The 16,595-nt window shown below is 45.2% G+C and overlaps 1 protein-coding gene across 1 annotated transcript in view; it reads left to right on the forward strand.

The window, feature by feature from the left end:
- Positions 1 to 16,595, forward strand: part of LOC138247136 (coagulation factor XI-like) — a 106,110-nt gene that overhangs the window by 41,606 nt on the left and 47,909 nt on the right. Inside the window, exon 7 of the mRNA XM_069201908.1 lies at positions 4,057 to 4,225. Within this exon, the coding sequence (XP_069058009.1) occupies positions 4,057 to 4,225 (169 nt within the window). The remainder of the gene's footprint in view (positions 1 to 4,056; positions 4,226 to 16,595) is intronic.

Raw genomic sequence — 16,595 nt, forward strand, 5'->3', positions numbered from 1 at the left:
GTTCAACTTCGACATTGTCGTCAGGGTGGGGTGGAGGCATGACTGTTTCTTTAGTTCCTGTTTGAAAAGAAGTCACTTAAATATACTGATATAATCTGATTTACAAAGGTGAAATGCTTTGCATGTAAAAGACGCTCAAATTGTTTACGTTTGTTGCACGATCTTTTAGAAATGAAGGTGTTTCTACAGTTAAGTAGTGCACTACTTTTTGTTTCCTCAGGGTATCCATCTGCAGCTCCTATAATCTACAGTATTCTAAATCATTGATCCCTTCCCCATGGTATCCATCTGCAGCTCCTATAAATTACAGTATTCTAAATCAATGATCCCTTGCTCATGTGATCCATATGCAGCTCCCATGATCTACATATTCTAAATCACTGACCGCCTCCTCATGGTATCCACCGGCTGCTCCTATATTCTACAGTATTCTAAATCACTGATCCCTTCCTCATTGATTCCTTCATTCATGATTTCCTCATGGTATCCATTCGCAGCTCCCATAATCTACAGTATTCTAAATCATTGATCCCCACCTCATGGTATCCATCTGTGGCTCCTATAATCTACAGTATTCTAAATCATTGATCCCTTCCCCATGGTATCCATCTGCAGCTCCTAAAAGCTACACTATTCTAAATCATTGATCCCTTCTTCATGGTATCCATCCGCAGCATCTATAATCTCCAGTATTCTAAATTATTGATGATTGCCTGATGGTATCTATCCGCAGCTTTTAGAAGCTACAGTATTCCAAATCATTGCTCCCTTCCTCATGGTATCCATCTGCAGCTGCTATAATCTACAGTATTCTAAATCATTAATCCTTTCCTCATGGTATCCATCCGCAGCTCCTAAAAGCTACACTATTCTAAATCATTGATCCCTTCCTCATGGTATCCATCCGCAGCATCTATAATCTCCAGTATTCTAAATCATTGATCCCTTCCTCATGGTATCAATCCGCAGCTCCTATAACCTACACTATTCTAGATCATTGATGATTGCCTGATGGTATCCATCCGCAGCTTTTAGAAGCTACAGTATTCCAAATCATTGCTCCCTTCCTCATGGTATCCATCTGCAGCTGCTATAAACTACAGTATTTCAGATCACTGATCCTTTCCTCATTGTATCCATTGCAGCTCCGATAATCTACAGTATTCTGAATCATTGATGATTTCTCATGGGATCCACATGCAACTCCTATAAACTACACTATTCTAAATCATTGATCCCTTCCACATGGTATCCACCTTGGGCTCCTAAAATGTACAGTATTCTAAATCCTTTATGCCTTCCTCATGGTAGCCATACGCAGCTCCTATAATCTACAGTATTCTAAATCATTGATCCCTTCCTCATGGTATCCACCTGCTGCTCCTATAATCTACAATAGTCTAAATCATTGATCTCTTCCTCATGATATCCAACCACACCTTCTATAATCTACAGTATTTTAAATCATAGATCCCATTCCCATGGTATTCCGACGCTTCTATAATCTACAGTATTCTAAATCACTGATCCCTTCCTCATGAGATCCATCCACAGCTCCTATAATCTACAATATTCTAAATCATTGATGACTTCTTCATAGTATCCATCCGCAGTTCCTATAAGCGACACTATTTGAAATCATTGATCCCTTCCCCGTGGTGTCCACCTGTGGGTCCTGTAACCTACAGTATTCTAGATCATTGATCCCTTCCTCATGGTATCTCTCTGTAGCTCCTATAATCTACAGTTTCTAAATCATTGATCCCTTCCTTATGGCATTCATCTGCAGCTCCTATAATCTACAATATTCTAAATCATTAGTACCTTCCCCATGGTATCCATCTGCAGCTCCTATAACCTAAAGTATTCTAAATCATTGATCCCTTCCTCATGGTATCCATCCGCAGCTCTTATAATCTACAATATTCTAAATCATTCATCCATTCTCCATAGTATCCATCCACAGCTCCTATAACCTACAGTATTCTAAATCATTGATCCCTTTCTCATAGTATCCACCCGCAGCTCCTGTAATCTCCAGTATTCTAAATTATTGATCACTTTCCCATGGTATCCATCCGCAGCTCCTATAATCTACAGTAATCTAAATCACTGATTCCTTCCTCATGGGATCCATCCGCAGCGCCTATAATCTACAATGTTCTAAATCATTGATGATTCCTTCATGGTATCCCTCCGCAGCTCCTATAAACTACACTATTCTAAATCATTGATCCATTCCCCGTGGTATCCACCCGTGGGTCCTATAACCTTCAGTATTCTAGATCATTGATCCCTTCCTCATGGTATCTATCTGCAGCTCCTGTACTCTACGGTTTCTAAATTATTGATCCTTTCCTTATGGTATTCATTTGCAGCTTCTATAATCTACAATATTCTAAATCATTGGTCCCTCCCCCATGGTATCCATTTGCAGCTCCTATAACCTACAGTATTCTAAATCATTGATCCCTTCCTCATGGTATCCATCCGCAGCTCCTTTAATCTACAGTATTCTAAATCATTGATCCCTTCCCCATGGTATCCATCCGCACCTCCCATAATCTACAATATTCTGAATCACTGATCCCTTCCTCATGGTATCCATCTGCTGCTCCTATAATCTACAGTATTCTATATCACTGATACTTTCCTCATTGTATTCGCATGGGGCTCCTAAAATCTTCAGTATTCTAAATCATTTATGCCTTCCTCATGGTATCCATTTGCAGCTTCTATAATCTACAGTATTCTAAATCATGTATCCCTTCCTCTTGGTATCCACCTGTGGCTCCTATAGTCTACAGTAGTTTAAATCATTGATCCCTTCCTCATGATATCCATCCACATCTTCTATAAACTACAGTATTCTAAGTCATCAATCCCTTTCCCATGGTATCCATCTACAGCTCCTATATTCAACAGTATTCTAAATCACTGATCCCTTGCTCATGGAATCCATCCGCAGCACCTATAATCTACAATATTAGAAATCATTGATGATTTCTTCATGGTATTCATCCGCAGCTCCTATAAACTACACTATTCTAAATCATTGATCTCTTTCCCGCGGTATCCACCTGTGGGTCCTATAACCTACAGTATTCTCGTTCATTGATCCCTTCCTCATGGTATCTATCCGCAGCTCCTATAATCTACGGTTTCTAAATCATTGACCCCTTCCTTATGATATCCATCCGCTGCTCCTATAACCTACAGTATTCTAAATCTTTGATCACGTCCTCATGGTATCTATTCACAGCTCCTATAATCTACAGTATTCTAAATCATTGATCCCTTCCCAGTGGTATCCATACGCAGCTCCTATAACCTACAGTATTCTAAATCATTGATCCCTTCCTCATGGTATCCATCCACAGCTCCTATAATCTACAGTATTCTAAATCATTGATCCCTTCCTCATGGTATCCATCTGCAACTTCTATAATCTACAGTATTCTAAATCACTGACCCCTTCCTCATGGTATCCATCCGCATCTCCTATAATCTACAGTATTCTAAATCATTGATTCCTTCCTCATGATATCCATCCGCTGCTCCTATAATCTACAGTATTCTAAATCACTGATCATTTCCTCTTTGTACCCATCACCAGCACCTATAATCTACTTATATTCTAAATCATTGATCCCTTGCTCATGGTATCCATCTCCATCCCCTATAATCTATAATATTCTAAATCATTGATCCCTTCCTCATGGTATCCACCTCCAGCTCCTATAATCTACAATATTCTAAATCATTGATCCCTTCCTCATGGTATCCACCTGCAGCGCCTATAATTTACAATATTCTAAATCATTGATCCCTTCCTTAGGTATCCAGCAGCTGTAACGTCTATAGTTCACACTATTCTAAATCACAGATACATTTACCATAGGATCCTTCAAGAGCTCATAGTCGAAGGCTGTAATTCCAGTTGACAGACATTCCGAGTGGCTGGGGCACCAAAAAGACTGGGTTACCTTTCACTCCTGTGTTGATGAAGAGGCGCTTCTAGGTAAACGCAGCCTGTCTCTCTGGTGTTTCTTGTAGGTGATCAAGAATGCAGTGACCTGGTTCTCAACGACATCAATTTTCCAGGACATGAAATTGACAGCGTCATGACTCCAGATGCTGACCGTTGCCAGCTCGTCTGCAATGACCTCCCTCTCTGCCAGTTTTTCAGCTTCACCAATGAGAAGTGTACAGATGATAGCCAGAGGTAACACCACTTGCATTTCTTATAATCATGATGAGCATTGTTGAAAAGATCAGAGACGAATATCTGAAAACTAGGGTGTCCTGCAATGAGCCATGGCATGCAAAGGTCTGAGTGCACAGCGCACACCTGATTCCCCTGGCTCACATCTCGGTGTCCAGAAGAGGAAAACATACCCACTTCCGTTATTCAGATGGATTTTATTGAAGAATCGTTATCATAGCTTCAGCCTGTCCAGCCGAGTCGGGTGGATGTGGTCTGTGGGAGAGGGGCATTATTCTATATCAAGCATTCTTTGTACTCAGGTCCTTGCTCTACGGCCAAAAGCCTATGCTAGAGCAGGGGTTCTGTCACTTTTGTACATTGTATATTCTCTTTTCGGGGTTTAAACATTTATCTGATATTGGAGAAATTCTTTACCCAGAAGCAAAACAATCTCCATAGAAATGATTGCTTGAATCGCAAGCTGAAAAAACAAAAGGCCTTGCAGTATCTTTATTCTTTCTGCTGTGTGTCAGATTTTTTCCAGTGGACTCAATGTCTCAAGCCCATAGGAGGTGGACATGTTTTGATTACCCCTATCACAGCACCCAGAGAGTGGCTATTGTGCTCATATCCAGTTTTGGGATCCTTGTTTGATGGTACTAGTGATATCTGGGACAAGGACATTAGTCTTTATTACTATTCCCCTGGGAGAGAGTCCACAGATGCCCCCCTCCATCCCCACCCCCACCAATCGACCATCCAGTGAGTCACCATGACGGTGTCCTTCAGTTTCCCTTGACTGTATCTCGTATGATGGTGCACACTTGTAGTGTGAACCAGAATGGGTTGCTTTTTTAATGTGTCCTCGGCCAGGACACAATGAGTATCGTACAAGTCAGTGGTTCCTGTCATCAGGGTTAAGGACACTCAAGCTTGCAGCATCTCTGGGGACAAGGGACTTTGTAACTCCAGAGATGCTGTCCGTGCTGGATGGCTGAGACAGCTTATGATTGGGCAATGAAGATGTTGGCTGCGCTGCATAGGTAACACAGCTTTTGATTGGGCAGTGAAGATGTTGGCTTCACTGGTTGGCTAACACAGCTTGTGATTGGGCAGTGAAGATGTTGGCTTCACTGGTTGGCTAACACAGCTTTTCATTGGGTAGTGAAGATGTTGGCTGTGCTAGTTGGCTAACACAGCTTATGACTGAGCATTGAAGATGTTGGCTCCCCTGGTTGGCTAACACAGCTTGTGATTGGGCATTGAAGATGTTGGCTTCACTGGTTGGCTAACTCAGTTTATGGTTGGGTAATGAAGATGTTGGTTAGACTGGTTGGCTAACACAGCTTTTGATTGGGAAATGAGGATGTTGGTTGAGCTGGTTGGGTGAAACAGCCTATGATTGGGCATTGAAGATGTTGGCTCCGCTATTTGGCTAACACAGCTTGTGATTGGGCATTGAAGATGTTGGCTGCACTGGTTGGCTAACACAGCTTTTGATTGGGCAGTGAAGATGTTGGCTGTGCTAGTTGGCTAACACAGCTTGTGATTGGGCATTGAAGATGTTGGCTTCACTGGTTGGCTAACACAGCTTTTGATTGGGCAGTGAAGATGTTGGCTGTGCTAGTTGGCTAACACAGCTTGTGATTGGGCATTGAAGATGTTGGCTTCACTGGTTGGCTAACACAGCTTGTGATTGGGCAGTGAAGATGTTGGCTGCACTGGTTGGCTAACACAGCTTTTGATTGGGCAGTGAAGATGTTGGCTGCACTGGTTGGCTAACACAGCTTGTGATTGGGCATTGAAGATGTTGGCTGTGCTAGTTGGTTAACACAGCTTATGACTGAGCATTGAAGATGTTGGCTGCGCTGGTTGGCCAACACAGCTTGTGATTGGGCATTGAAGATGTTGGCTGCGCTGGTTGGCTAACACAGTTTATGGTTGGGCAATGAAGATGTTGGTTAGGCTGGTTCGGTAACAAAGCTTTTAATTGGGCAGTGAAGATGTTGGCTGCGCTGGTTGGCTAACACAGCTTGTGATTGGACAGTGAAGATGCTAGCTGTGCTAAAGCTTTTGATAGGGCAGTGAAGAGGTTGACTGTGCTGGTCGGCTGATGTGAGAAAATAGCCTCTTTCTAGCATAGTTACCCCCATTTTTGGCCTGTTTGTCAGTGTGTTTGACTGTGTCACTGGGATCCTTCTAGCCAGGACCCCCATGCTTATGGTTTTTGGCCTGTTTGTCAGTATGCTTGACTGTCACTGGGATCCTGCAAACCAGGACCCCAGTGCTTATGCTCTCTCTTTTCCCCAATTTGTCACTACATACTGGTAACCCAGTATTTCAGCCCAAATTGATATACTGGTATCCCCTTATAAGTCCCTAGTAAATGATACTTAGGTACTCAGGATACTGGGGTTCCAGAAGATCCCTATGGGCTGCAGCATTACTTTTGCTACCCATAGGGAGCCCATGCAAAGGCTTCTACAGCACTGCCATTGAAGCCTGTGTGAAGTAGTGCATGCACCATTTCACAGCCATTTACACTGCACCAGGTCATTTATAAGTCACCTATATGCCAGGCCTTACAACCCTGAAGGCTAGGTGCAAAGTACCTGTGTGTGAGGGCACCCCTGCACTAGCAGAGGTGCCTCCATGTCGTACAGGACCATTTCCCCGGACTTCGAGAGTGCCGGGATGCCATTTTACACGTGCACTGGATATAGGTCAATACCTATGTCCAGCTTCACAATGGTAACTCCGAATATGGCCATGTAAGGTGTCTAACATCTGGGAATTGTACCCCAATACTGATTCTAGCATTGGTTTCACAATTCCATGTACTCTGGGGGCTCCACAGTGGACCCCCAGTACTGCCATGCCAGCCTTCTGAGGTTTTCCAGGCAGCCCCAACTGCTGTCACCTCACAGACAGGTTTTTGCCCTCCTGTTGCTTGAGCAACTCAAGCCCAGGAAGACAGAACAAAGCATTTCCTTTGGGAGGAGGGTGTTACACTCTCTCTCTTTAGAAATAGGTGTTACAGGCTGGGGAGGAGTATCCTCCCCCAGCCTCTGGAAGTGCTTTGATGTGCACATATGGTGCCCTCCTTGCACAATCCAGTCTACACCTGTTCAGGTACCCCCTAGTCCCTGCTCTGGCGCGAAACTGGACAAAGGAAAGGGGAGTGACCACTCCCCTGTCCATCACCATCCCAGGGGTGGTGCCCAGAGCTCCTCCAGAGTGTCCCTGGGGTTTGCCATCTTGGATTCCAAGGTGGTGCGGCACTCTGGGAGCATCTGAGTGTCCAGTGCCAGCTGGTGACATCAGAGCCCCCCCGATAGATGCTTACCTGTGTAGCTGACAAATCTCCCTTCCAGGGCTTTTTAGGGTCTCTCCTGTGGATGTTTCCTCAGATTCGGATTGCAAGACTCCAGCAGGAATCCTCTGCACCCTTTACTTCATCTTCTACTGACGGAACCGCAGTTGAACCCTCCAGGAACTCTACAAACTGCAACAAAGAAGCAAAGACGACTTCTGCAACATTGTATCTCCAGCTCCTGCCAGCAACTGTGCCTGGTCATGCATCCTCAGAGGACTGCCTGTCTTCAACCTGCACCAGAAGAAGTGAAGCAATCTCCCTTGAAGTGAAGGAGTCACGTCCCTGCTTCAGCAGGCACCCCTCAGCAGCGACGATCGATGGCGTGGGTCCTCTCTCCTGAAGAAGAGTGTGGATCCAGCAACACGGGTGGTGGACTGAAGTGGCACCGATGGTCCCAAGGTCCAACTGTCCAACTTTGGTGGAGGTAAGAGCTTGCCTCCCCATGCAAGAAAGTACCCCAGTGCACCACGTGATGTGCAGTTGCAAAGGCTTGTGTGTGACCTTCCACAAAGGTCTTTGTGCACAGCACAGCTTCAGCCCCAAGGACTCCATCCTGCGATACAAAGGTTCCTGAGTGGTTCTCCAGCGGCGTGGGTTCCCTTTGTGTCGTGCTGCATGGGCTTCCATTTGCACCTTCTTTGTCCCCGTGCTGTGGGACTCCTGTGCGCACCGCCTGGTCTTCTGAGGTCTCTCTGAGTTGCTGAGAGCCCCGTCTGTCTCCCCCTTCTGGGTAGAGGCCACCAGGTCCCTCCTGGTCGTGGGCAGAGCCATTTTCTGCTAACTGCAAGCTTTGCATGTGCCAAGGCTTGTTGGCAGAATCCACTGACGCAAACCAGACTACAATCTTCCATCCGGTGTGGGCCATCATCTGCACCAACCAGAAATTCACATCTGTCTTCTTGGGTGCAGTACTGACTGTTCTTCTTCACCGGTGGTTCTTCTTTTACACATTCATCTGGGTTAGTGGGGGCTCTGTTCTCCCTGGACTCTTCAGTGCTTCTTGGACTTGGTCCCCTTCTTCCACAGGTCTTCAGGTCCAGTAATCCATCACTGGTGTCTTGCAGTCTCTTCTGGTTCTTGCATCATCTTCTATCACATGTTCATGTGTTCTCTCGGAAAGTTACTGTGATTCACTCCTGTTTTCCTGGGCTCTGGGGTGGGCTCGATCACTTACCTTTGGTGTTTTCTTACACTCCCAGCGACCCTCTACACACTACACTTGCCTAGGGGGGAAACCGACTTTCACATTCCTCTATTTTAGTATATGGTCTGTGTTCCCCCTAGGCCCATTGCAACCTATTGTGATTTTCAATATTTACACTGTTTTATAACTGTTTATACAGCTATTACTTCATTCTAGTGTATATACTGTGTATCTTACTTACCTCCTAAGAGAGTATAGTCTCTAAGGTATGGTTGGCATTGTGTCAATAAAAATAAAGTATCTTTATTTTTGTAACACTGGGTATTGTCTATCATGTGTTTAAGTGCTGTGTGACTACAGTGGTATATCATGAGCTTTGCATGACTCCTAGATCAGCCTTGGCTGCAGCTACCCCTAGACAGCCTGGCTTCTAGACACTGACTACATTTCACTAATAAGGGATAACGGGACCTGGTATAAGGTGTAAGTGCCTGTGGTACCCACTATAAACCAGGCCAGCCTCCTACAGCTGGGACGACTTTCTTGGGCCACCAGCTGTGTACAGGTTTTGAACACCATAGAATCACACTTGCTAAGAAGGGGCCTTATGTATCAGTACACCAGATCTCTGTAAATACTAGAAAATGCAGGAGTTGTGATAAACAAATGATATCTGCTTACGATGGTCCCTCATGCCTGCTGTACCCCAATGTTTGATGTAAAAAGGACAGCATCTTCCTTATGCACAGATGGGGGACATCTTAAGTCATTTGGGCCAAGGGTAACTGCCCCTGATTGTTGTACAATAAAGGTATCATGTCTTAGAGTAAAATCGATGTGGTCTTAATTAACTTTTGTGTAAAATCTCTTTAACTCTCTTTAGGCTCATCCAAGGCCTGTGCTTTGTTTGCACTCTGTGGACGCGTCCTAACTTGATAACACAAGTCGCCATTTGTAATTAGAAGATAGTAGTGGTTGGTAATTTTAATTTACACAGTGATGAGCAGGTTATTCAGCTGGCAACAAACATTGTTAGCATCATTGAAAAGCCAGAACTCCACCAATGGGTAGCAGGAGTCACAAACCCTAGATTTGGTCTTACCTTTAGTGAGACTTTTAACAGTACGAGCTTATGGCCCCATCTGTCTGCTCAGACCATTCTGCGGTTCCACTAAGAAACAAGCACAGGTTGCTGCAAGAGTGAAAGCTGACCTACGTCCTGTGTAGCAAGTACGCTTGCAACAGATATATGTTCAGGAAGCTACAAGGTAGCTAGAGCTTCAGTGGAAGGATAAATGCCACTTCAGAGAGCCTGAACTCTGCTATAAAAGACACTTGCAGTGATATGTCTCCATGGTGCTATTACTGCTCAGTCCACTCATTCCAAGAACAACTGTTTAATTATCCAGTAAAAAGTGAAAAATGAAAAGCTAGACAAGTCAAAAGAAGGTGGCGTAGCTGTTTTCAACAGGAGAATCATATGCACTACAAAGCCATTGAATAATCTTTGAAAGAGCAATACTTAAAACCTAGCCTGACTTCCTAGCTGAACAGATTGAGGAACCAGAAAAAATGTCAAAATACTGTCCTCGGTCCTGAACTCTTTTATTTCTCCTAAATGTTTAGCACAGACTACACCTGACATGCAAAAATTCTGTAGTAGTCCTTCGGATTTCCTTATGTAAAAAATTCAAGATATTTATTAAGATATTGATTTGCTCCAAGCTTTGCTACAGAGCCATCAGATAGAATTTCCAAACAAGTAAAGTTAGTTAACTGGATATAGAAACGAGTGAGTCTACCTCACGGACCATAAAATCAGGCTCGCCGTTAGATCACATCCCTTCGTGTGCAATTCTGGAGTAGGACATCTGCAGCTTCTCCTCTGGTGTGGTTCAATGTTTGTGCAAGGAAGGCTTTAAATCGTCACTCCGAAGGGAAACCCGTTAAATCCTGCTGAGGTCTCCAATGATTGACCAGTTACACCTCAATGAGTCAGTGGCAAAGCTTTGGAAACGCTGGTGGCTTGGTAACTTTCCACCTTTTTAGAGGGATGGAAGTGTTTACGCTTCTGTCTGCTACTCCTGCTCGTCACTGATTAAGTCCTTACTCCTCTCATCAGGACTTTTCTCTGTTTTACCAAAGGGCTCGTCCATCTCAATACTGAAACCTCTCTAGGCGTCCTTCGTAAAAAAGTAGCTCCAATACTGTTCATCTTACCCAGGTCTTTATCACCTTATCTTGGATGTTATGATCTTACCCTGGGTCTTACAAAGGATGTTATGATCTTATCCAGGATGTTACGATCTTATTCAAGACATTATCATTTTATCCAGGACATTATGAAGTTATCCAGGACTTTATGATCTTATCCAGGATGCTATGATCTTATCCGGGACTATATGACCTTATCCAGGATACTGTTATCCCATCAAGAACTATATGATCTTATCCAAAATGTTATGATCGTAACCAAGACATTATAATTTTATCCAGGACATTATGAAGTTATCCAGGACTTTATGAGCGTATCCAGGATGCTATGATCTTATCAAGGACTTTATGATATTATTTAGGGTGCTATGATCTTTTTCAGAACTTTATGATCTTATGATCTTTATGATCTTATCCAGGATATTATGGTTTTATCCTATGATCCTATCCAGGAGTTTATGATCTCAGCCAGGACTTTTTCATCTTATCCAGGGCTTTGTACTCTTATCCAGGTCTTTATGATCTTATCCAGGATGTTATGATCTTACCCTGGATGTTATGATCTTATCCAGGTCTTCATGATCTTATCCAGGACGTTATGATGCTATTCAGGACTTTATGATCTTGCCCTGAATGTTATGATCTTATCCAGGACGTTATGATGCTATTCAGGACTTTATGATCTTGCCCTGAATGTTATGATCTTATCCAGGTCTTCATGATCTTATCCATGACATTATGATGCTATCCAGGACTCTATAATCTTACCCTGGATGTTATGAAGTTAATTAGGACTTTAGAAGCTAGTCCAGGATGTTATGATGCTATCCAGGACTTTATGATCTTACCCTGAATGTTATGATCTTATCCCGGATGTTATGTTTTTTTCCTATAATCTTATCCGGGTCCTCATGATCTTATCCAGGACGTTTTGATGTTATCCAGGTCTTCATGATCTTATCCAGGACGTTATGATGCTATCCAGGACTTTCTGATCTTACCCTGAATGTTATGATCTTATTGAGGTCTTCATGATGTTATCCAGGATTTTATTATCTTTTCCTATAATCTTGTCCAGGGTGTTATGATCTTATCCAGGATGTTATGATCTTATCCAGGTCTTCATGATCTTATCCAGGACGTTATGATGCTTTCCAGGACTTTATGATCTTACCCTGGAGTTTATGAAGTTATTCAGGACTTTAAGAGCTTATCCAGGATGTTATGATGATATCCAGGACTTTATGATCTTATCCTGAATGTTATGATCTTATCCAGGATGTTATGTTCTTTTCCTATAATCTTATCCAGGTCCTCATGATCTTATCCAGGATGTTATCCAGGACTTTATGATCTTATCAAGGACGTTATGATGATATCCAGGACTTTATGATCTTATCCAGGATGTTATGATGGTAATCAGGACTTTAAGAGCTTATCCATGATGTTATGATATTAATCAGGACTTTAAGAGCTTACCCAGGATGTTATGATCTTATCCAGGACTTTATGATCTTACCCTGAATGTTATGATCTTAGCCAGGTCGTCATGATCTTATCCAGGATGTCATGATATGATCTTATCCAGGACGATATGTTCACCACCAAGTTCGCAACATAAGCTGCCTCAGCACCAGCAGCACAATACCCTCCCAGATGACAGTGCCCTCTACAAATCTGCATAACATAGCAAAACACCGGGGAGGTGGCTTAACTACTGAGGATGGTGGTCTCAGTTTAGATCTTCTCCTGCGTTCTGCCCCAAACTAATCATGCAGACACCGAACCAACAGGGAAATGGAGGAATCCACCATGTGGTGAGCCCCGGCCTTCCCTGGAGAGAACTGACTGAGGCCGGAAAGCAGAGCTGCCCAGTCCGACAGACTCAGTGAGAAGGAGTGGGGGCACCGAGAAGTGTCTGGGCAGCCTGCCTGGGCATCTATAGATGGAGGGCAAGGGGTTCCGCACCTGATTGGTGCAGCAACATTGCCAGTCGCTCTTAGAAACCAAAAGGAATTTACACAGCCTCAATATAGCCTACATGTTCCTCTAAGGAGCGAAGCTCATGGTCATATACCAATCCCGCACTCTGCTCTTTGAAACTACAGAGGATGGGAAAAATAAAGATGACCTGATTGAACACCTCGCCATTTTCTGGCAGTGCCTCCTCGCCAACAGGGACTTGAAGGTAACATGGAGGACTGCAACCTCGCAAGGAGACAGGAATGGCTTTTCATTTGTGCATGCTGGAAGAACACCAGCCCGGTACACAAGAGGAGTCCAATCCAAATGTCCCAAGCCTGAAAAAACACAATGGCTTAGAAATGAGAGACCATGGGACTGAAAATAGTCTTGGGCATCCAAGTAAAAGCTAAAACGAAGTGGCCCACATTTGCAAATTGCAGTAGTTTTGCCAATGTTTGTTCTAATACCCAGGAAATCAACAGTAAAACCCAGCCCAGCAGACCATAAAACAGGCCCACAAACAGCCAAGAAAATGGACCTGTCAGACCAGCCCATGGGGCACTGCCTCATTGCTCTCCAGGCCAGTTCCGACACTCACTCTGGCCACCTTTTCTTTTACAAATTCATGACCCACCCTGTGGTGTTTCTCAGTTTGAAAAAGATTTTTACACAAATGACCAATTGGTGTGAACATACATGCCAATTTAACCCCTTGGCTAAGGAAGACGACTCAAACCCGTTCTCCACACCTGTGTTTGTGTGTGTGAAGTACGGCTCTGAGCCAGCCCCGAACATGAGGCAGGAGATCGCTCTGCTGCGGGCACCAAAGGGATTTCCTAAAACTGAAAATTTCCTCGAGAGCTGTGAAAGAGCTTCCCCAGCTTCTGAGGCTCTCTCAGTACTTTTACTTGAAATTACGATCAACGCGCATGGTGTGCAAATGAAAGTGAAATGAGCCAACTGACTCCTTTCAATTTCACTGCCTCATTACTCGTAGGGGTATCTCAGCCCACCGAGCACTGATGCAGATGGGACGGCAATCCCCAAGCAGGAATCCACCCACTAGACACCAGGGAGGAGGGAGTGGCCCTTGGGCAAGAACTTGTGCTCTCCTAAAAAATTTAATTATACAGTATTTCCGCCTCCCTGGGAGGCAGACGGAGGCCATTACCCCTATCAACCCCTCCCCCGGGGGGGGCATAAAGGTTATTATGCAACAGGGATTATTTATTTTTTGATTGTAGGGCTGGGGCTATCCAGCATGGGCATGGCCATGTTCCTACCCCCCAAATGAAAACAGTGTTTCTGCACACTGCTAGAGGGCATTGGGGACAATTACACCCATCTGCCCCCGAGGGGGAAGAAAGCCCACTATTCTCAGGGATTACTTTACCTCTTTCTCTTTAATTATAGGAGTGGGAGCTGCAATGCATGGGCATGGCCATGACACCACCACCCCCAAAAAAGAGAAAGAGTCTTTCTGTCCCTGTGCGGGGGTGGGGGGTAGAAAGCCCACTATATCGCAGGGATTTTTTTTTGTTTTTTTTGGGGGCGGGGCCATGTCCCCACCCCACAAAAAAAGTAAAACTGGCTTTCTCCCCTCCCCCTGGGGAGCAGATGGGGACATCTACTCCCATCTCCCCCCTTTCCCGCCTCCGCGGGGAGGCCAGGAAGCCCACTAGACACCAGGCATTGCCTTTTTCTTATTACAGGGGTGGGGGCTGCCCAGCATGGGCATGGCCATTCTCCCACCCCATAAAAATGGGGAAACAGTCTTTCTGCCTGTCCGAGGCAGATGGGATAATTACCCCTGATCTGCCCCTCGGGGCAAAAAAATCCACTGTATGGCAGCAGTCTATATTTGTAATAAAATAACGGTGTGAGTCTTTCCCAGCCTAGCAACAGGCCCCGCCCTCACTCCTAAAATCTAAACAGTCTTTCACCTCCCCTGCGGACTACAGCATCCTGGCAGAACCCAGAGAGTCCGCCTCCCTCCATTCCGCTCTAAAGCCACCAAGATCATCTACAGCGTACCCCAGGGGTCGTCTCTCAGCCCAACCCTCTTTAACATTTACATGGCTCCGCTCGCAAACATTGTCTGATCACACAACATCAACATCGTCTCATATGCCGACGACACCCAGCTGATCCTCCCCCTCACCAAGGACCCTGCCACTGCCAAAACCAACCTCCACGAAGGAATGAAGGCCATTGCCGGATGGATGAAGAACAGCTGCCTGAAACTGAACACTGACAAGACTGAGGTCCTCATCCTTGGTTCCACCCCCTCTGTCTGGGACGACTCCTGGTGGCCTGCCACACTGGGAACCGCACCGACACCCACCGACCACGCACGCAACCTGGGGTTCATCTATCAATGACCCAGCAGGTCAACATCGTCTCTTCCTCCTGCTTCAGCACCCTCCGCATGCTTCGGAAGATCTACAAATCCCCACCAGAACCAGAAGGATGGTCACCCAAGCCCTCGCAAGCAACAGACTGGACTTCGGCAATGCCCTCTACACAGGAACCACGGACAAGCTCCAGAAAAGACTGCAACGCATACAGAACGCCTCCGCACGCCTCATCCTGGACATCCCCCGCCTCAGCCATATCACAGCCCACCTGAGAGACCTGCACTGGCCCCCTGTCAACAAAAGAATCACGTTCAAGCTCCTCACCCACAAAGCACTGCACAACACCAGACCAGAATACCTCAACAGACGGCTTTCCTTCCACACCCCGACCCAACAGCTCCACTCCGCTGACCTTGCCCTCACCACCATCCCACACATCCACAGAATGACCTTCGGTGGCAGATCGTTCTCCCACCTTGGCGCCAAGACGTGGAACACTCTTCCCACCTGTAGGAAAGTACCATCTTGCCTGGCATGTTACCCCCATTTTTCACTGTATATATGTTGTTTTAGTTGTATGTGTCACTGGGACCCTGGTAACCCAGGGCCCCAGTGCTCATAAGTGTGCCTGAATGTGTTACCTGTGTAGTGACTAACTGTCTCACTGAGGCTCTGCTAATCAGAACCTCAGTGGTTATGCTCTCTCATTTCTTTCCAAATTGTCACTAACAGGCTAGTGACCATTGTTACCAATTTACATTGGCTTACTGGAACACCCTTATAATTCCCTAGTATATGGTACTGAGGTACCCAGGGTATTGGGGTTCCAGGAGATCCCTATGGGCTGCAGCATTTCTTTTGCCACCCATAGGGAGCTCTGACAATTCTTACACAGGCCTGCCACTGCAGCCTGAGTGAACTAACGTCCATGTTATTTCACAGCCATTTTACACTGCACTTAAGTAACTTATAAGTCACCTATATGTCTAACCTTTACCTGGTAAAGGTTGGGTGCAAAGTTACTTAGTGTGAGGGCACCCTGGCACTAGCCAAGGTGCCCCCACATTGTTCAGAGCCAATTCCCTGAACTTTGTGAGTGCGGGGACACCATTACACGCGTGCACTACATATAGGTCACTACCTATATGTAGCTTCACAATGGTAACTCCGAATATGGCCATGTAACATGTCTGTGATCATGGAATTGCCCCCTCTATGCCATCCTGGCATAGTTGGCACCATCCCATGATCCCAGTGGTCTGTAGCACAGACCCTGGTACTGCCAAACTGCCCTTCCTGGGGTTTCACTGCAGCTGCTGCTGCTGCCAACCC

Source organism: Pleurodeles waltl, chromosome 1_1 (genome assembly GCF_031143425.1).
Source record: "Pleurodeles waltl isolate 20211129_DDA chromosome 1_1, aPleWal1.hap1.20221129, whole genome shotgun sequence".
NCBI lineage: Eukaryota > Metazoa > Chordata > Amphibia > Caudata > Salamandridae > Pleurodeles > Pleurodeles waltl.